The 21151-nt window shown below is 40.6% G+C and overlaps 1 protein-coding gene across 2 annotated transcripts in view; it reads left to right on the top strand.

Moving 5' to 3' along the window:
• ELL (elongation factor for RNA polymerase II) overlaps positions 1-18036 on the top strand; it is a 107002-nt gene extending 88966 nt beyond the window's left edge. For both annotated transcript variants that reach the window (XM_056574424.1, XM_056574434.1), the window contains exons 9-12: positions 12950-13016; positions 13096-13267; positions 16001-16045; positions 17497-18036. In XM_056574424.1, coding sequence (XP_056430399.1) covers positions 12950-13016; positions 13096-13267; positions 16001-16045; positions 17497-17613 — 401 coding nt within the window. In that variant the 3' untranslated portion in view covers positions 17614-18036. The remainder of the gene's footprint in view (positions 1-12949; positions 13017-13095; positions 13268-16000; positions 16046-17496) is intronic.
• The last annotated feature ends 3115 nt before the right edge of the window (positions 18037-21151 follow it).

Raw genomic sequence — 21151 nt, 5'->3', positions numbered from 1 at the left:
TCAGTCATCCCAAGTGTTCTCCCATTTAATACATAATCCCAGCCCGGATTTTTCTTCCCCATGGGCATAACCTTACATTTATCCGTGTTGAACCTCATCTGCCACTTCCCAGCCCAAACCTCCAACCTATCCAGATCCATTTGTAACAGTCCTCTATAGTGTTTACCGCTTTACAGAGTTTAGTATCATCTGCAAAGATTGCTACTTTACTATTCAACCCCTCTACAAGGTCATTAATTAATATATTTAATAGAAGAGGACCCAACACTGACCCCTGTGGTACCAAACTAGTAACAGTCACCCAATCAGAATAAGTACCATTAATAACCACCCTCTGTTTCCTATCACTGAGCCAGTTACTAACCCACCGCACACCTTTTCCCCCTGTCCAAGCAGTCTCATTTTATGCACCAATCTTTTATGTGGCACCATATCAAATGCTTTGGAAAAATCCAGATATACGACATCCAGCGATTGCCCCTGATTCAGTCTGGAGCTCACCTCCTCATAAAAGCTGATCAGGTTAGTTTGACAGGACCGATCCCTTATAAAGCCATGCTGATATGGAGTCATACATTTATTTTTATAAAGATACTACCAAAACAGCATCCCTTAGAAAACCCTCAAACAATTTGCATACAACGGAGGTTAAACTAACAGGTCTATAATTCCGGGAGTCACCTTTTGACTCCTTTTTAAATATTGGATACTGTTACTATAGAGTCCCTGAATATAAAAAATAGGTGTCTATTACATTACTTAATTACTTTAGAACAGGGGTGGGGGGGTGGGGCGGGGTGAATGCTATCTGGACCTGGTGATTTGCCTATATTTTTAATTTGTAGGCAGCTTTACTACCTGGGTCAGACAGGTGACCTGTACTGGGGAGTTTACCTTATCTCGCTGTATTTCACGTGGCATTTCATTTTCCTTGGTGAATACAGTGGAGAAGAACTTAACTTATTTGCTTTTTCCAGATCCCCGTTTATAATTTCTTCCTCATCAATTTTTAAAGGGCTAACACTTTCAGTTTAACCTTTTTTTGCTATTTATATAGTTAAAAAACACTTTGGGGTTAGTTTTACTCTGTTTGGCAAGGAGTCTTTGTCTCTCTTTTTGTGGCTTTTATCTGTTTTTTACATATTTAAAATTTTTCTCTCTAGCTTTGTAATGCTTTTTAACTGCCGTCCTGCTTTAGTAGGTTAAATGCTTTATTTTTGTAGTTTATTGCCCCCTTAACATTTTTATTCATCCATATTGGTTCTTTTATTTCTGACCATTTTATTCCCATAAGGTATATACCTCTTACAGTGAGAATTTACCCGTCACATCCAACATATATTTTTTTAAATATTTCACTCACCTAATCCTGACCATGTACATCTATTTTTTGTGTGTCTAGCGTCTTTATTTTATTTTTTTATTACACTTTTACTTTAGCTAGTCTGAATTCCTCTCAGGTAGGGGGCGTGGCCTCACTGTACAGGTCTCTGCCCCCTCCCCCAGTATGCAGTCTGCTCACATCTCCCCTAGCATTTGCAAAACTACAACTCCCAGCTTGTCGTTACTGACAGTAGTGGGACACAAGCTGACAGTGGGAGGTATTTTCCTCCAGCTGTGAGCCCTGCGCTCACAGCTGTCAATCAAGGAAGTGGGTCCATGGCATAGGTGATGACGCATGGACACAGCAGGACTAGTATGTGTCCGAGCAGGCAGGGGGGGTAGTTGTTTGACTGGCTTTTTCAGTATGAAATACAAAAACTTTTGATATGTTGTAAAGCATGCAAAACTAATAGGTTTTGCAATTGCTTTCATTAGAAAATTTTCAGTATCTGATAGTGCCCATTTAAGTCTCCCATTTAGTGTCAGTATTCTTGTTTTTGAGGACATTATCCCAATTTATATTGTTAAGGGCTTCTCTGAATTGATCAAATTTTGCTTCCCTAAAGTTAATTTTGTGGCCCCTCGAGAGATTCCCTTATTGAAGAACAAGTTATATTATGATCACTATTTCCTAGGTGTCCTTTTACTTACACATTAGTTACTCCATCAGGTCTGTTGGTTAATATGAAGTCCAGTAGGATGCCCCCTCTGGTCGGGCCCTGCACCATTTGGGACAGATACTTGTCTTTAGCTATAGTCAGAAACCGGTTTCCTTTTGAGACTCACTGGTCTCAGTCTCCCAGTTTATATCAGGATAGTTAAAACCCCCAATTATTATCACCTCATTCTGATTTGCTGCCTTTTTTTGCCTCAATAATTGAATTGAAACCCCTATCAGAATAAATTTTTATCTCCATATATTTCTACCCATAATGACTTCAAATTATCGTTTACCTCCCATATATCCTCCCGCAGTGCGGCCTTCAGACTCTATTTCATATAAAGACAAACTCCTCCCCTTTCCATTTTGGCCGATCCTTCCTAAATAGACTGTAACCCTGAATGTTGACCGCCCGGTCAAAGCTATCGTCCAACCAAGTCTCTGTTATACCCACTATGTCATAATTTTCCTCAGACATCAACCACTCCAGTTCCTCTGTTTTATTGGACAGAATTCTGGCATTAGTCATCATGCAATTCAAAGGTGTATGTTTTTTCTTCCAATGAAGCCTATCCCTGTTAACTTTTCTAACCCCTCCCTCCGCTCCACCCCAAGTACATTAAGAAGTCCCCCCTCTATCTACTCTATCTTCCCCCTCTGTTGTAGGTTCCCTCCCCCAGTCCCTTGTTTAAACACTCCTCCACCCTCCTAGCCATCTTCTCCCCAAGCACAGCTGCACCCTCCCCATTGAGGTGCAGCCCGTCCCTACGGTACAGCTGGTATCCGACAGCTAACCCCTCCTTCCTACACCAGCTTCTGAGCCACTAGTTTATCTCCCTAATCTACTGCTGACTCTCTGGTGTGGCTCGTGATACAGGTAATATTTCAGAAAATATTACCTTGGAGGTGCTTGCCTTAAGCTTGTAGCCCAAGTCCCTGAAATAATTTTTAAGGACACTCCACCTACCTCTTACTTTGTCATTGGTGCCAATATGTACCATGACTGCGGGGTCCTCTCCAGCCTCACCCAGCAACCTTTCAACCCGATCCGTGATGTGCCGAACTCGAGCGCCAGGAAGAAAACACACTATTTGGCAATCCCGGTCTTTGTGACAGATCGCCCTGTCTGTCCCCCTAATAGTCGCCCACTACCAGTACCTGTGTGGCCTGCCCTGCACTCCTCCATCCCTCCTTACTGGAGCAGATACCACCCTGGCGGTCAGAGGCAGAGTCCTGCTGCAGTACTGCTAGCTCTGAATTGGCATCCCCCTCATCTGCCTACTGGGCAAACCTGTTGGGGTGTGCCAGATCAGGACTAGCCTCCCTGAAACTATTCCCTCTACCCCGTTTTCTAACTGTAACCCAGCTAGCTGCCTGACTGTCCTGCACCTCCGTCCCACTATCCTCCCCCACCTCTACCCCAGAGAGTACTTGCTCAGTGAGCACGAGACTCCTCTCCAAAATGTCACTGCATCTCAGTGTTGCCACTGAGTCGATGAAATGGGATAGTTTGCTTGTAAGGGAGCCAATATCAGATACGATGGGTCGCCCAGGCGGTTCCTTGGTGCACTTGTGGATTTTGGGCAGATGGTAAAAAAACGCTGTTTGTGGTGAGCTGATAGTTAGGAATTGCTTCTCTCTTTTTGGTGAGTATCCCCTACATGTAAGCTAAATTGATAGGATCCATGTACTCTTTGTTGTATAAAGGAGAGGGATCGGTCGGTAGTAGGTATAGTATGAGGTGTCCGACAGGATCCGGAGGGATTCTGTTTGATCAATCCTGTCTTGAATGACGATCCCTCCACCTTTGTCAGCCCGATGTTGAGGTTCTCCTTGAGTGTTTTTAATTGTTTTCTTGTTGTTTTTGAAGTTGGACTTTTTCTTTCTATTTCGGTGATTATGGGTGGTAGTGGTCAGACCCTTTTTTTTTTTTTTAAACCCTTTTATATATGAAAAAACTTCCCCCGCAATGGGGCGTTTACTTTTATATTTATTGAGATATATATATAATATAATGTAAACTGTACATTTGTCTGTATGCATTTTCCAGTTATTATTGTGGACCTGAGGAAGGCGTGAAAACACGCCGAAACGCTTTGTCCAGTCTTACCTTTTACTTACGAACAAAATAAAAAGAATCCTGTGTATCCATTGGCATCCTTACTCATTTACTCTGTAGCGCTTGGGAGACAGAACCCCCGTTTTTTCTGTGCTTCTAATTCCTTAATTGTCTTTTTCCGTGACCCCTCCTCAGGGGCACCAAGCAGCAAGCTGTTACAGCCCACCACACACCACGACAGAGTCGTGCCTTACCCATCGCACAACTGCTAGAGGTCAGTTCCACCGCACAGGTGTGGTGGTGGTTTTTTCCTTCTTTGTCTGTCTACCAACAAGTATCTAATTTACATCGCCAGAGAGCGTCCCGTATCTTTCTTTCTTTTTCCCTCCTTCCTCCTCTAGATCCAGGATCTGGGCTTCCAAATGAACAACTTGCACACATCTCGCCCAACAATATGCACCCTTAAACTGCTGTACAAGGATTGCATACATTGTTCAAGATGCACACTGGACTGCCTTTTCCAACATGGAGGCCATACTAGATTACGGGATTGCAAAAATCAACAGTAAAAAAAAAATATATATATACTTCAATTAAACTAACAATCACTAACGCAGACAACCGCTTAGTATACTTTCTTTTATAGTTACCAGACACCACCTCTCCCTTCCACTGCTTGGAAGTGAATGCAAAGGGCTAGATGGCTGCAATTTATCAGCTGCTAATGAACTACTCCACCCACTCTCCACCGGTTTCTCTCAAAGAGAAAAAAAAGTGTCTCTCTCAGCATCCAATCGGTCAATCTCTAAAAAAGGACTTCAGTTGGCCTATCAGCAGTGACAAATCTGGAGTGACAGGGTTCAACCATTTGGCGAAAAGGCAACTTAGTGCTACTAAAATGATTACATGAAGAAACTGCGGGATTCTCACTTCCTCCCTCTGGTGGGCATAACTGGTGAAATAAGAATAATTGTGGTGTAAATGGGACTCTCACCCTCCAATGGTCCCATATGTATGACTGTATGAGGCGCCAGCATTCAGCTGTGTGGGGACACTCCCAGAATTAATTATACATATTAGTAAGCGGTGCCTTGCATTTGATGCAGTGGACTATCCTATCCGGGAAGGAAGGAGAAGGCAAGATGTTAAAGCCATATAAGGCTGAATGGGCTACAGTGGGGATCAAAAGTTTGGGCACCCCAGGTAAAAATGTGTATTAATGTGCATAAAGAAGCCAAAGAAAGATGGAAAAATCTCCAAAAGGCATCAAATCACAGATTAGACATTCTTATGTCAGCAAAAGTTAGATTTTATTTCCACCATTTACACTTTCAAAATAACAGAACAAAAAAAATGGCGTCTGCAAAAGTTTGGGCACTCTGCAGAGTTAATATCTTGTACTGCCCCCTTTGGCAAGTATCACAGCTTGTAAACGCTTTTTGAAGCCAGCCAAGAGTCTTTCAATTCTTGTTTGAGGTATCTTTGCCCATTCTTCCTTACAAAAGTCTTTCAGTTCTTTGAGATCTCTGGGCTGTCTGTCACGCACTGCTATTTTAAGGTCTATCCATAGATTTTCAATTATGTTGAGGTCAGGAGATTGTGAAGGCCATGGCAAAACCTTCAGTTTACACCTCTTGATGTAATCCCATGTGGATTACGAGGTGTGTTTAGGATCATTATTCATTTGTAGAAGCCATCCTCTCTTTAACTTCAGCTTTTTCACAGATTGCATCAAGTTAGCATCCAAAATTTATTGAATCCATTTTTCCTTCTACTCGTGAGAGGTTCCCTGTGCCACTGGCTGCAATACAACCCAAAAGCATCCGGGACCAAATAGTTTATGAAACATATACTTTCAGGTGTCTACTTTATTTTGACAGCATTTTTTTTAATTTATTTTTTAACAATTTAAATTAATTAGAAGCCTAACAATTTAACTTGAAATTTAGAAAATTTGAAAAGTACATCTTTTCAAACCACAGCCACACCCCCTAAAGTATTCATCTAGACCAAAAGTGAGTACTTTGAGTCCTTTTTGTGTGGCTGGAATGGATACAAAGTCAGTTTTTTGCACAAATGCATTATTTGTGGGACATATTTTTTGTACATTGCATCTGAAAAGTAGAAAACGAGCCCCATATTTTATTACACTTTTCGTCCCGTGTTCAGTAATACCCCCACTTAGGCCATATTTGGTTGCATGGCCACATGGTGGGACCCAAAAGGAGATTAGCACCATTTGGCTTTCAGGATATCATTATACAAATTATAGGCCCCACTTCACCTTGCAAAGCATTCTAGCTGTCAGAACAAAACCGCACCCCCAGATGTGACCCCATTTTCGAAACTACACCCCCTAAAGTATTCACCTAGGGCAAAAGTGAATACGTTGAGCTCTTATTGTGTGGCTAGAATTATTTCAAAGTCAGTGGAAAAAATAGCAATTGACTTTTTTCCCCTCAAATTCTTTATTTGTGGGGCATAGTTTTGGTAAGTCGCTTTTGAAATGGAGGAAATACGTCAAAATATTTTATCGCCCTGTTTGTCCCGGGCTGGGCAATACCCCTACTTAGGCCATATCTGGTTTCCTGACCACCTGTGAGGACAAAGAAGGAGAGGAGCCCCCTTTGGCTTTTAGGGCATCATTATATGAATAGTCCCCATTCATACTGCGTTTCTGCAGTATAGGCGTCTGTTGTCATGTCAAAAAAGGGATGCCAATGTATACTGTAGCAGTCTCATTCAGAAATAAATGGAGCTGCTACAGTATACGTCAGCAACACTCTTTTTGACGTGATGCTGACAGATACCTCTTACACTGCAGAAACACAGTATGAACGGGACGCAGTGTAGGGTCATATACAGCACATCCGTAGCATATTTCACGCCGCGGATGCCCCCCAGCAGTCACAAGGGGCGAGATCACTGCTGTGGCTGTGTAGCTCAGTATGTCTGCTCGTGACTGACGGCGGGAAATCCGCCGCTATGAGTGGACACACAAAGCTACCCAGCCGCAGCAGGGAGCTCATTATTGTGACTGTTGGCGGGCATCCGCAGCACGTAATATGCTGCGGATGTGCGCCGTGTGACCCTACACACTATAGATTTTTATTTTTCATTATATTTATTTAATAAATGTATTTTTATAAAAAAAAAAAATTTTTATATACTTTTATTTTATATATTTTTTCACTTTTTTTATGCTTTGGAATTCTTAGCATTCCAAAGCATTGCAGATATATGCTGCCTGCTAGTTTTACACTAGCAGGCAGCATATCAGAACATGCGTCTGGCACGTCCTGACAGGCAATAACCGGGGCAGACCTTGGGGGTCCTTGTAAAGACCCCCAGCTGCCCAGGTAACCAGCAGCACCCTGCGATCGTTGCGGGTGCTACAGGAGAGAGACACAGGGAGCCCCCCTCCCTCTGCCAAAACTCCTTACATCTCGCGGTCGCTTCCGACCGTGGCTGTAAGAGTTAAACTGCCGGGACCGAAGTATACATCGGTCCCGGCAGTGTGGCAGGGTCCTGGCTGTGTGTTACAGCCGAGTCCCTGCTGCGTGTTACAGCCGAGTCCCTGCCGCGACCTCGTGGGTGCACCCACGAGAACCATGGACGAGTATACACGTCCTAATGGCGGAAAGTGCATCCTGCCTGGACGTGTATACACGTCCATGGTCCTTAAGGTGTTAAACACTTTTTTCCTCACTCCTTATGTGGAGGATCCTATCTCACAATGTGCAATTCCCCCTCAAAATGGAAGAAAGCTGTTCGGGAGTATGCTCGGCATAGGCCGGATATTATATGTCTACAGGAGACACATTTTACCCATTGGTCTTTCTCTAAATTTCTTTATGGGTCATACTCTAGGATGTATCTGGCATCTTTTGAGACTAAAAATAGGGGTGTTCTCGTTTGTCTACGTAAGGATTTTCCCCTTGAAGTTACCAGTATGGTAATTGATCCTGAAGGGCGTTGTGGTTATTTTGGGCTCCCTCTATGAGCAGCAAGTTTGTTTATTTCCTATGCATCAAATGATGACCTTATTGCATATTTTGATACTCTGTGTCTGTATGTCTCTACATATGACACACTGCCTTGGGCTGGAGACTTTAACTTTGTTTTCAATGGAAAACTGGACCATTCTAGCATGACTGTTTCATTGCTCAGGCGCACAGCAGTGTCTCATTAACTCTTAACTTTCGTTCCCTTTTTTCTTAGTAGACATGTGGAGAGAACATAATGGGATGGCCTGGTGGTATTCGTACTATTCTTCTGCTCACAGAAGAATATTTCTACAAAATGAAGTATTTTTCTACAAAACGAAGTATTTCTCGCAGAAAAGGATTGCAGTAATTGTTTTTCCATACACGTTTATTCCCTTTGTGTGTATTGTAGCTAAACCATAAAAGGGAGGAAAAAAGCAGATTATAAATGTCGAACCAAACTCCAAAAAGGGTCTGGACAAAATTATTGGCACAGTTTCAAAATTGTGGAAAAATAACATTGTTTCAAGCATGTGATGCTCCTTTAAACTCACCTGGGGCAAGTAACGGGTGTGGGCAATATAAAAATCACACCAAGCATGGACAACAAAGAGAAGAGAACTGTCTGAGGACTTAAGGACCAAATTTGTGGGAAAATATCAACAATCTCAAGGTTACTAGTCAATCTCCAGGGATCTAGATTTGCATTTGTCCAAAGTGCACAACATTATCAAGAATCAACTCATGGCACTGTAGCTAATCTCCCTGATAGTGGACGGAAGAGAAAAATTGATGAAAGGTGTCAATGCAGGATAGTCCGGATGGTGGATAAGCAGCCCCAAACAATTTCCAAAGATAGTTCGCGCTGACACTGATGCTCCCTGAGCCTGCAGGACAGCTTGAATATCAGTTGACATTTAAATGAAATGAAACTCTATGGCAGGAGACCCAGGAGGACCCCACTGCAGACAGATGAGACCAAGATAGAGTTTTTTGGTAAAGCACATCATTCTACTTTTTATCGAAAACAGAATGAGGCCTACAAAGAAAAGAACACAGTACTTACAGTGAAATATGATGGAGGTTCAATGATGTTATGGGGTTGTTTTGCTGCCTCTCGCACTGGGGGCCTTGAATGTGTCCAAGGCATCATGAAATCTGTGGATTACCAACAGATTTTGGCTTGCACTCTACAGCCCAGTGTCAGAAAGTTGGGTTTGCGTCAGAGATCTTGGGTCTTCCAGCAGGACAATGACCCCAAACATATGTCAAAAAGCACCCAGAAATGGATGGCAACAAAGTGTTGGAGAGTTCTGAAGTGGCCAGCAAGTCCAGATCTAAATCCCATTGAACACCAGTGGAGAGATCTTAAAATTGCTGTTGGGAAAAGGCGCCCTTCCAATAAGAGACCTGGAGCAGTTTGCAAAGGAAGAGTGGTCCAACATTCCGCCTGAGAGGTGTAAGAAGCTTATTGATGGTTATAGGAAGCGACTGATTTCAGTTATTTTTCCAAAAGGTGTGCAACCGAATATTACGTTAAAGGTGCCATTTGTCCAGCCCATTTTTGGAGTTTGGTGTCACATTATGTCTAATTTGCTTTTTTTCCTCCCTTTTTTTGGTTTAGTTCCAATACACTCAAAGGGAATAAACATGTGTATAGCCAAACATATGTTACTGCATTCTTTTTCTGTGAGAAATACTTCATTTTCTAGACAAATTTCAGGGGTGCCAACATTTACAGCCATGACTGTATATTTTACTACTGCAACTCTAAATAAACGTGCTCGGTTTGTTACTAAAAAAATAAGCCCTAATACAACTTTTTGTCAGTGAAAAAATAAAAAAGTTCTGGGTCTTAGAATGTGAGGAGCAAAAAAACCTGAGCCCCAGGAAAAAAAAGACTGGGTTATTAAGGGGTTAAATAAAACTCCAATAGAAAATGTTGGCCATTATGTTACCCGGTGACTGTTATTGATATCTAGCCGTGCTAGATCTTTGACTATAGAAGTTTAGGCATTAGGCCGATAAACCTTTTATATTGCCCCTAAGAAATGAACATGATGTACACATCCTCAAAACCTTTATTCCCCATACTGGACCTTTAGGAACTCAATAGAAAAAACACATACTAACTTTTGGTGAAAGGATTGTAATATTGAAGGGCTTGTGCACTGGATAGGACAGCACTGCTCTGAAGAAAACTTTAGGGTGTCTATGATTTTATAAATCTGAAGGATTTGTTCCGGTCTCCTATTTGTCATGATGGTTTAGGAATTATTTTGACTGGTTTAGTGCTGTAGGGGTGCATTTACTAAAATGATGGCTTTGTTTAGTGGCAATGTAACTGAGCATGGCTTTGCACTCACTTGATTATAGGGTGGGTACCAAAGTGGATGTCTTCAGCCCATAGTAAAGCTTTTTGTACACCACTTCATATGGTAAAGGAATGGATTTTTCATTTTTTATTCTGTTCTTGGTACATGCAAAATGTGCAGAAGATTGCAATAAATGTTAAATTGTAGGCAAATTCTCTTAACATCCAGATATGAAATATATATGGAAACAGCTATATAAATATAGATATAGTGCCACAATTGCATCAATGCCACACTTCGGTCGAACTTTATCAATAAAGAACTAGAGGGTAAATATGGAATGGTATCGTAAGTGAGTAACACTGTATATAAAATAAAATGGGTTAATTCATATGTAAAATACTGTGCTTCAAGAGGTACAACATGGGGTGGAATATCAAGTACATTCTGGGGAGGGTGTTGGAGGCAGTAGTTATAGTCCTTTTGCCTGGATACCTAGTACTTAAGGTTAAAAAGACAAGAGTCAATCCATTTAACCTATAACCCTACTAAGCCAGGTTATGCAGTTGAAAGCACAGCACTCATAACTGCATAGACAGCTGTAACTGAAGATGCTGAAGTAGACAAAGATCTATGCAGAAAAATTGCTGATGTGTTTGCCATTCCATAAGCAAGACATGCAGTATAGACAGAAGGCAGCAGCTCATGTTCAAAGATTCTCCATTGCCTACATACAGCGGGTGAAATAAGTATTGAACAAGTCACAATTTCCTCACTAAATATATTTGCAAAGGAACCAAAACAAATAAGCTCAGAAATAGTTATGTCTAATAATGCGAAATGTCACTGACAAAAAAATATTGAACATAACTGGTATTTATTTAATACTTTTATAAAAGCCTTTATTGGTAATGATAGCTTCAAGTTCCCTGCTTTTGGGGAAACTAGTCGCATGCATTGTTCTGGTGGGTTTCTGGCCTGTACAATATTCAAAGCTTAAAGGTTCCATTGCCCTCTTCTATGAATTATAATCTTCAGTTCTTTTCATAGACTTTCAATATGCATATAGAAAAAGTATGAAAAAATGTGGGATCATTTCAAATGCCACGAATCATTTACACTTAGTCAAGATTCAAAGGTTTATTAGAACACAATGAACAACTCTATAAAAAGACCTTTCTTTAGGTTATTGCATAGATTCGGGGAGACAGACACACTTGTTTATATCCATCTACCCCAATGTATGCATTAAACGAGTTTGTGTCTGTCTCCCCTAATATATACACTCAAGGAGGTGACAGGAAGTATACAGGAATTACTTTGGCACTGGACGCATGGAATTAGCCGGACCACGAGAGTAAAACCAGGTCTGTTTTAATGTGCAAAGATGCAATGTGTAATTCCTGTATACTTCCAGTCACCTCCTTGAATATATCCACTACAGGAAGGCTGCGGACGACATATTGTTTCCACACGCTCTCCATTGTTGTGTGTGAGTTCACACAACCTGTTTTGGTAAGCGGTTGTTGGTTCCCCTCCCCAACCCTGCCGGTTCGAGATCCTACACACGGAATGCCTTCTGTTATCTCTTTTTCTAATGTATACACAACCTGATGAAGGGTCTGTTACTAGACCAGAAACACCTTGTTTTGTGCATTCTAATAAACCTTTGAATCTTTACTTGTTTATGATTTAATGGCCTTTGAATGAACGCCCCTAACAATTCCACATTATTTGTGTTTTTTCTCAATGCTATTTGTCACGGCTGAATTACTCAGACCCAGGTAGGATGGTGGCTGCAATTCTATCCATCTGATGGCCCTATGTGAATAAAGCTTTTAGCACATCTGGTGTGTTCAGTCCACTATTGTATAGCATGAACTCTGGTTGCGTTGTTTACAAGAGTGAGTGTCCTTTTCCTTCATCGTAGATTTTAAGTGAGATGTATTGTTTCATCTTTATCATCCTGGTAGATGGTGGTAGATTTTTTTTTTTTTTTGTCAAGAATGTCTGAAAATTTGCCCATTCTTCCTTCCTTTCAATGTTTCCAAGTACTATTTGCTGAAAAGCAGCCCCAAACAATGATGTTCCCACCTCCAAACTTCACCGTTGGTTTGGTGTTTTTAAGGTCATGTGCAGAGCATTTCCTCCAAACATGGTGTGTATTATGGCATCCAAACAGTTCCATTTTGCCCTCATCTGACCACACAATTTCTCTTGGTTTCTTTGTATGTATGGATTACTTTGGCTGTTACCAACATCTAGTAAAAATTCTTGTCAATAGCCCTTTTGGAAATATTTAGTGAGAAAAATTGTGCAATACTAATTTCACCCGCTGTATGTAAATGTGTGGCTGTTTCTGAATGTCACCATTGTGCCCTCGTGCATGTTTACTGCTCCTATAAACAGGGTTTGTGATGCATTTAAACTGCGTTTTCTTCTACATCCTTTTTATTCAAGGTTTTTTTTTTTACCCTATCTTATCAAGCCAATGTTAAATAATATTTGGGTAATGTGAAAAATATATTTTTTCCCTTCTATCTAGATTTAAATGGGACATGCAGTAATTCCAGTATTCCCACATCTACATCAGAGATGCCAGATTATATTCTGTAAGTATATAACTCATTCTCTGCATTGTACCTTCAGCATGTTCTGTTTTCATGACTCATTTTATCTTTAATTCCTCAGGAAATATGCAGCAATCGCATCGCAGGAACAGCGTCAGAGTTACAAAAATGACTTCAATGCAGAGTATAATGAATACAGAGATTTACATGCAAGAATAGAGAGGATAACAAGCAGATTTACCCAGCTAGACTCCCAGCTGAAACAGCTGTGCCCGGGCTCTGAGGATTACAAGGTAAACATTACTTGTTCACATGGCAGATGCTTAGGAGAAGGGATGAAAAATACAGGGGGCACTCCCTGGTGAGGTGTATCCACTGGTGTACCCTACGCCACATCCAGGTGATATACCAACCTTAGAGGTTATTGTGCTGGACTATGCTGCGCTTGAGAGGGTGGCGGTGTTCGGAGTTGTTGGCTGCTGCACTCTTACCGGTATCAGGCCACCAAGAATGGTGTCCGATAGAAGGCAATGGGAGTATAGATAGGAGGATAAAAGAGGACTCGAGTAGCACAGGACAATGAAAACTTTATTGATGTATTAGGGAGAACGCGTTTCGGCATCCACTGATGCCTTCCTCAGGTCCATTTACAGCTCTAAAAGAATACATATAAACACATGTAGAAGGTGTATACATTCTGGAAGGATAGAGAAGGGGTTGTATAAAAAAAGCTGTGGAGTACAAATAACCATAGAGTAACTTTAAAATATTTAAAAGTAAATATATCCACTGCTAGGATTGCAGGGCGTTAAGTGGGTGATTAGTAGTACATTGGTATCGCTTTAGAAGCAAAAATTATTATTATTATTAGGTGTGGTGGTGCCAAACTTAAAATAATAGTAGTAGTAGTAGTATGCTCTGAGTAACCAAACGGGATGCTAGAAGCTGTTCTATATGTATATATGCAGATCATGAGGGAACTGACCAATTAGAGTATGTTGTATTAATGGCACAGTGGCTTCAGGTTTAATGGCGTCGAATTTAATGGTGTGTTGTGATTTATTCAGAATGTTAAAATATATATATATATATATATATATATATATATATATATATATATATATACACATAAAAGCTGATGGATAGATAGATATAGATACAAGAGCATATGCATGTCATGGGTGATATACTCGGATGAAATGTAATATCATGCGGGGAGAATAAAGTTAGTCGGCCTGAAGGGGGGCATGGCACAGATCCACATATGCAAATGCACAAATACACGTGCGCCCTGTACCATACAGAACACCGCTTGTTATCAATAGGTGACATAGATATATTAAAATTTTTCAGAGTATTATGAAAGGACAGTATATGTAAAGACAGTATTTATAGTTTGTCATCCTTTGGATGGGCTCACTTACCCCGGTGTTTGCTATGCGCTGGGTTGCTGCAGGAGGGATACAAAAGGGTTAAGGATGCTTCCCAAGATGGCGAGGGTAAGGAGATTGGGTGGGGGGGTGGAACAGTTACCTGAAACTGAGTCCTGTAGTGTATCTCTGCATGTCTCAGTCCGTGGCAGCGTGCCGGGAGCGCATGCTTGAAGGCTGAGAAGCCGCCAGTACGTCCCTTCCGGCGCTGGTTGTCACGGATACCGTGGACGCTGTGGGGATATGCGCAATCCTGTACTTGTATGCGCTGTGAGGATGTGCACACAGATCATGCACAGTCTGACGCTTGTGTGCTGCCTGGCGCTGGTGTAGGGACCTGTGTAGGCAAATATACATCTAGAACAGCTTCTAGCATCCTGTTTGGTTACTCAGAGCAAACTACTTCTATTTTAAGTTTGGCGTCACCACACCTTTTATAATTTTCACTTCTAAAGCGATACCAATGTACTATCACCCACTTAACACCCTGCAATCCTAGCAGTGGATATATTTACTTTTAAATATTTTAAAGTTACTCTCTGGTTATTTTTACCCCACAACTTTTTTTTTTATCAATGAACTTCAGCTGCTTTTGAGGGGCCAGAGACCGCCGCCGCCACCCACTTCTTTCCCCCTGTCTGTCGTGGGGTCTTCCTGAGTCCAACCCCCCCATCCTCTGGCCAGAGACCGCCGCTGCCCGCTATTCTCCCCCTGCCGGTCCGTAGTCCAACCTCCACTGCCCCATTGCCTCCCCCATTCCCGGTTTAATAATTACCTGTTCCCGGGGTCCGCGCTACTTGTGGCTCCGGGGCGTCCGGAGCTGTCACTGTGCGCACTGGCGGTGACGTTGTGTTGACGTCACTCATCATTGCGCTGCGAGGCGCGCAGGACGTCGCAGGAGCCAGAAGTAGCGTGGTCCCCGGGAACAGGTAATTGCCGATACCGACAAGGTAATTACTGATACCGATAACGTCCAAAATCGTGAATATCGGCCGATAATATTAGCTAAACCGATAATCGGTCGATCCCTAGAACTTGCTGCTCATCTGCATATATTAAAACTTGTGGAGAGAACCACGTTAGATGGAGAACTTCAATAAGGATGTAGGGTGATGAAAACACTCTTAAGACTTAAAATTCCTTTTTAAAGTTTTATTCACACATGTTTGTAGTTCATGTATTGTTTCCATATTATGACGCAACTCCTGGATCAACTGTAGGTTTAATTATCCAAACTGAAAGCTGTTCAAGCACGTGGTCAGGCCACTGATCGTCCTTAATATGTTCCTGTGTGGGGACCCACATGTAGTATTTGGTTCAGTAGTTGTAGACAATACCAGAAGTAGAACAAATATAATGGAAAGACTTCCACTTACTTCTGTGTTTTGGACCCACTCTTGGTTTTGGCGACAACTACTGATGAAAATACTATGTGTAAACCTAGCCTAAAGCTTTGTGCTGCTTGTAAAGCTTTTTGCTACTAAAATATTTTTGACCACTAGAGGTCAGCAGACAGCTTTTTAAAGTTTAGTATGTGCTACATTGCCACTCTGTATTCTGTATTCTGTCATGTCATCATCAATTTTCATTTTTCAGACTATCCATGATCAAATTTTACAAGAATACCGTAAAATTAAGAAAGTAAGTAGTCTTGCTTTATATCATATGTAATAACACAATTTCCAAACATCATACTATAGATTTTATTTCTATTGGCTTGTTAAAAAAGGCAGTAATTCCTTGGTTCATATACCCCGTATCAGATAATCATTTTATTTTTATTTTTTATTTTTTTTACACTTTTTGTAAAGTTTTATTAAGTCTCTTTTTTTTTTTTTCTGGGCAAACTATGAATTTCATTTGTTACTTTGGATCATTAGATTAGCTTTGAAATATCAAAATTATACTAAAAATAGAATAATTTCACAGTCTCTCTACACGTGTATACATATGTTATGAGTCATTTTGCTCAGTGGAATTGTACTATGTAATGTCCTATCATAATTCATATTGCCCCTGAACGATGTAGCTTTGTTCATAGCTTCTGAATACATCTTAGGGTGCATTCACACCACGTTTTGTTCATACAGTCACCATCTCATTCATTTGAATGAGCCGACGGAGTCAGACAGTGACTCGATTCGGCTCATTTTTTCCCCGTATCTGGTTTTCTGACCGGACTGAAAACCATGGTATACTACGGTTTTCAGTCCGGCCACAAAATCTGATACGGGGCGAAAATGAGCCAACTGGAGTCACTCCGTTCGTCTCATTCAAATGAATGAAATAAGTGCCGGGCCCGGTTGGGTTACGGGAGTGCCCGGTTTTAACCTTTCCCAGCCAGATCTGGTGGCCGTATGAAAACGGGGTGTGAATGCACACTCAAAGGGGTTTTCAATGTTTGCATTACAGATGGGATGTGCATGGAAGGACCATTACAAAAACAAAAAAAACCCTTGGTTCTTACAACTCAACTTACTACTGTTTTTGTCTGGATTCCCCCACTGAAAGGGCTTCAGTGATGTTCCCATACATAGGGCATGTGACACTGCAGTCAGTCACTGGCCTTATCGGACACGTCGCATGTGCCAAGGCCATTGATTGGCTGACGCATCATATAGTTTATCATCTTAAGGAATCATTGTTTCCAATGCACACTATTTACAGCTCATATGGGTATTAAACAATATTGTTGTCAGAGTTAGTCTGCATCATTGATCTCCTACCCTGTGGCTCTCAAGTTGTTGCAATCATGTAATGCTGGGAGGTGTAGTCGCCATTCCTGGTGGATCGGATCTGTTGAGGGAAATTCCTCACTGACTTTACAGAATACATATACCCAAGCCAGAGATGAAATGTTGTTTTCCACAAGCCCTAGTAATTAATAACCATATAAAAGTCTTTGTTGTCCATAGCAACTTGTCACACCACAGCTTTCATTTCATCTAGTACTTGAATGATGTGGTTGGATGCTATTGGAAACAAAGACTTGTTTTTCTTTTTAGATAGTTTTCATAGTTCTGCTCTATTGTCTTACAGAAACACCTTGTGCCTTCTTACTGATCTTGCAATGGTTTATTTTCTTCTTGCAGTCAAATCCAAAATACGGTGAAGAGAAGAACAGATGTGAATACCTTCATAATAAACTGGCTCACATAAAGAAACTCATTGCACAGTATGACCAACAGCAGTTTCAGTCTTGGCATTAATGGCCACATCCAGGTAGCAGTATCTTTGCACCTGGGGAAGTGACTGTATTTACATTTTTTGTTTTCATTGAAATCTCTGTTCTGGTGATACCATTTCTCCGGCCAACACCAGTGAAAGTATTTACCGTAAGGAGACGTCAGCCTTTTGGCTGAGTTCTTGGAAGTTTTTCTTCTGCCAGATCAAGTAGTGGAAGCTGCACTTGGTTTAGGCACTTTTTCCATAAATGCAGTTTTAATATAAAACTTATTTTATTATAATTTTTATTTTTTATTTTTTTTTGTCATCCCTTGCCCCCTTCCCTTTTTTTCATCCCTTTTAAACATTGGTTGGACTACTAAGAACTATACAAATGCCAAAAGAAGATATGCTATTTTTATTTCATGAATTATTGCTGGAATCCAATAATAAATCAATTAATACTGTTGAATGTATGCTGCAACTTGAAAAGTGTGGTTTTCACTAAATCCTGCATGTAAGTAATTCTGACTGTGTAGGGATTCATACATGTTTTGGAAAGTCACACCTAGGGCTTTCCCTCTTTTATACTATGATGGTGTCACCAGGGGATTACGGTTTAGTAGCAGGAATAATTTACAGGGAATCTGGCAGCTGGATCTACTACTAAAAGTTGTTAGGGTATAAAAATAAACTGTACCTGTCCACAAGCTTTTTATTAGCTAAATGTCAAGCAAGTGTGGCTAAGCTACTACAGCCTTGCATTTCTCCCTGCTCCTCCAGGCCCCTCCTTGACTTTATATACAGGGTGCTGTACATCATTCAAGAGGTGGCTAGGAGGTGATGGTAAACAAGAAACCTGCTAGGTTGTGGCATTTGAGGAGCTCAGCTCTGCCTCCATGACACTTAACTGAGAAATATGACACATTTTGGAAACCACTATTTGTTCTGGGAAAATACAGTTAGGATATAAATGCAATCAGCTACGCAACAGTTATCTGCAGCTCTCAGCAGCAAATTCATCTAACAGATTCCCTTTAAGGACATTGTCACACCATAACGATTGCAAACATGTGCCATGAGCTGAATGATGAACTATACTTGATCGTATAGGGCCCCATTGACCAAAACTAATATCGCAACGTATGAGGTTGTCTGATATAGCATGCTTGGGCTTAACGCAGTATTGTCATTTATACTTAAAACTTTTGCCATGTTGCCTAGACATGTTAAAACTTGAGATTTTACTGGGTCCCACTCCTGAGACCAGCTGGGATCGCAAGTTATAAGCTGGTGAAGGGCATGACCGAGTGCTCTGCTCATTGATAAGATGCCAGATCTGACCTTCTCACTGCAGAGAAAATATCAGATTTTATTGACAGCTGGGGAGTGAAACATGCTCTGCCACACACTTCACATGGCTGTAACTCATGATCTCAGGACCTCGACATTTGACATGAGTGGGATTCTGAAACTTAAAGAATGTATAAAAAGGACACCTGTCTTATCCTGTTTTTTTGGAGGCAATTGTCCCTCAGATTTCAGTTTTGCAATACAGAGCTCCAGTGTGACCCAAGCCATGTTACATAACTCATTGATTAGGCAGAAATGAGCTTCTATTTACTAAATTACACATTTATGGCTGTCTTCAAATGTTTTGCTCTATGTGCGATACTGTTGCAGTACCGTGCATGTTTTTGCTGTTTTTACTTCAAATATCTAACAATATTTTACCGTACGAATTACCGTAAATTGCTCAGTTTTGTCAGGACTTTGATCATTTGCCTTAAAAACTTGTGTGGTACTGCAAATAAGAATGAACATGTGAACACAGCCTTAATGTTTGCAAACTGCTTGCTCAGACATTTCCTAGAATGTTTAGCTTTCTCCTGTTTGCTAATGGCAGCTAGTCTACTAATAAAGTATAGCTGGATCAATACAGTAATGTTTCTGAACATTCCCTCATAAACGGTTCCCTTTTCCCATTTACTTTTTGTATTTGGCTGGGATTACATATAATTAGATAAACTCATTGTGACCACAGGGGACTAGCCCACAAAGTTTCAGGTTACCATCACAAACTGACAGACCACTGCAATTTGGGACTTTTAACTTATGGCCTAAGAAAATTATTTCACACACTCAAACTAGAGATGAGCGAACTTACAGTAAATTCGATTTGTCACGAACTTCTCGGCTCGGCAGTTGATGACTTATCCTGCGTAAATTAGTTCAGCCTTCAGGTGCTCCGGTGGGCTGGAAAAGGTGGATACATTCCTAGGAAAGAGTCTCCAGCCCACCGGAGCACCTGAAAGCTGAACTAATTTATGCAACTGCCGAGCCGAGAAGTTTGTGACGAATCGAATTTACTGTAAGTTCGCTCATCTCTACACTAAAACTATCGTTATGTAGTAGTATATCGTTATTATAAAGACACACTGAAGATGGCAACATTGTCAGGGACACGAAGGCTCTCCAAAAGCCTCAGCCTGACCACTAATCTGACTATTAACAGAACAGCTGTCTGTATGGGTCATGAGACAGTTATGCCAAGGTTGGCATTTAGGATACAGGTGCAAAATATGGTCCTAATAAACCCTTAGATTGGTGTGGTTTGTGCACCACCTGGGAGCATTTGCATAGGACTGAGCTGGTATTAAAGATAGAAAGGCCTGAAATTATGGAAGTTATTTTCCAAAGCCAGTTTTGTTTTTTCTTAAAATAGAAGATATATTTTTTTTTTAATGATAAATAATGTTTACAACATGGTAATCAAACTATAGAGCATTGAGACCTTTGTGAAAAACATCTAAGAATCTTTGTAAATTCTCCAGTTTTACCTGAAGACAAGAAAATTCTAGTACAATTAAAATACTGAAAATGCTATTTTAACACCTTAAGGACGGAGGGTTTTTCTTTTTTTCACTTTCGTTTTTTCCTCCTCACGTTTAAAAAATCATAACCCTTTACATTTTTCACCTAAAAATCCATATGATGGCTTATTTTTTGCGCCACCAATTCTACTTTGTAATGACATCAGTAATTTTACCCAAAAATCTACAGTGAAATGGGAAAAAAAAATCCTTGTGCGACGAAATTGAAGAAAAAACATAATTTTTTAACTTTTGGGGGCTTCTGTTTCTACGCAGTACATTTTTCAATAAAAATGACACCTGATCTTTATTCTGTAGGTTCATACGATTAAAATGATACCCTACTTATATAGGTTTGATTTTGTCGTACTTCTGGAAAAAATCATAACTACATGCACGGAAATTTATACATTTAAAATTGTCATCTTCTGACCCCTATAACTTTTTTATTTTCTGCATATGGGGCGGTATGAGGGCTCATTTTTTTGCGGCGTGATCAGAAGTTTTTAACGGTACCATTCTTGTATTGATCTGACTTTTTGATAACATTTTTGGTCGATTTTTATATCATGAAAAAAAGTGATTTTGGACTTTGGAATTTTTTTGCGCGTACGCCGTTGACTGTTGTGGTTTAAATAATTATATATTTTTATAGTTTGGACATTTACCCACGCGGTGATACCACATAAGTTTATATTTATTTTTATTT

Source organism: Hyla sarda, chromosome 1 (genome assembly GCF_029499605.1).
Source record: "Hyla sarda isolate aHylSar1 chromosome 1, aHylSar1.hap1, whole genome shotgun sequence".
NCBI classification, from domain to species: Eukaryota; Metazoa; Chordata; class Amphibia; order Anura; family Hylidae; genus Hyla; species Hyla sarda.
The sequence above is the reverse complement of the archived record's forward strand: the minus strand, read 5'-3'. Positions and strand labels throughout refer to the sequence as shown.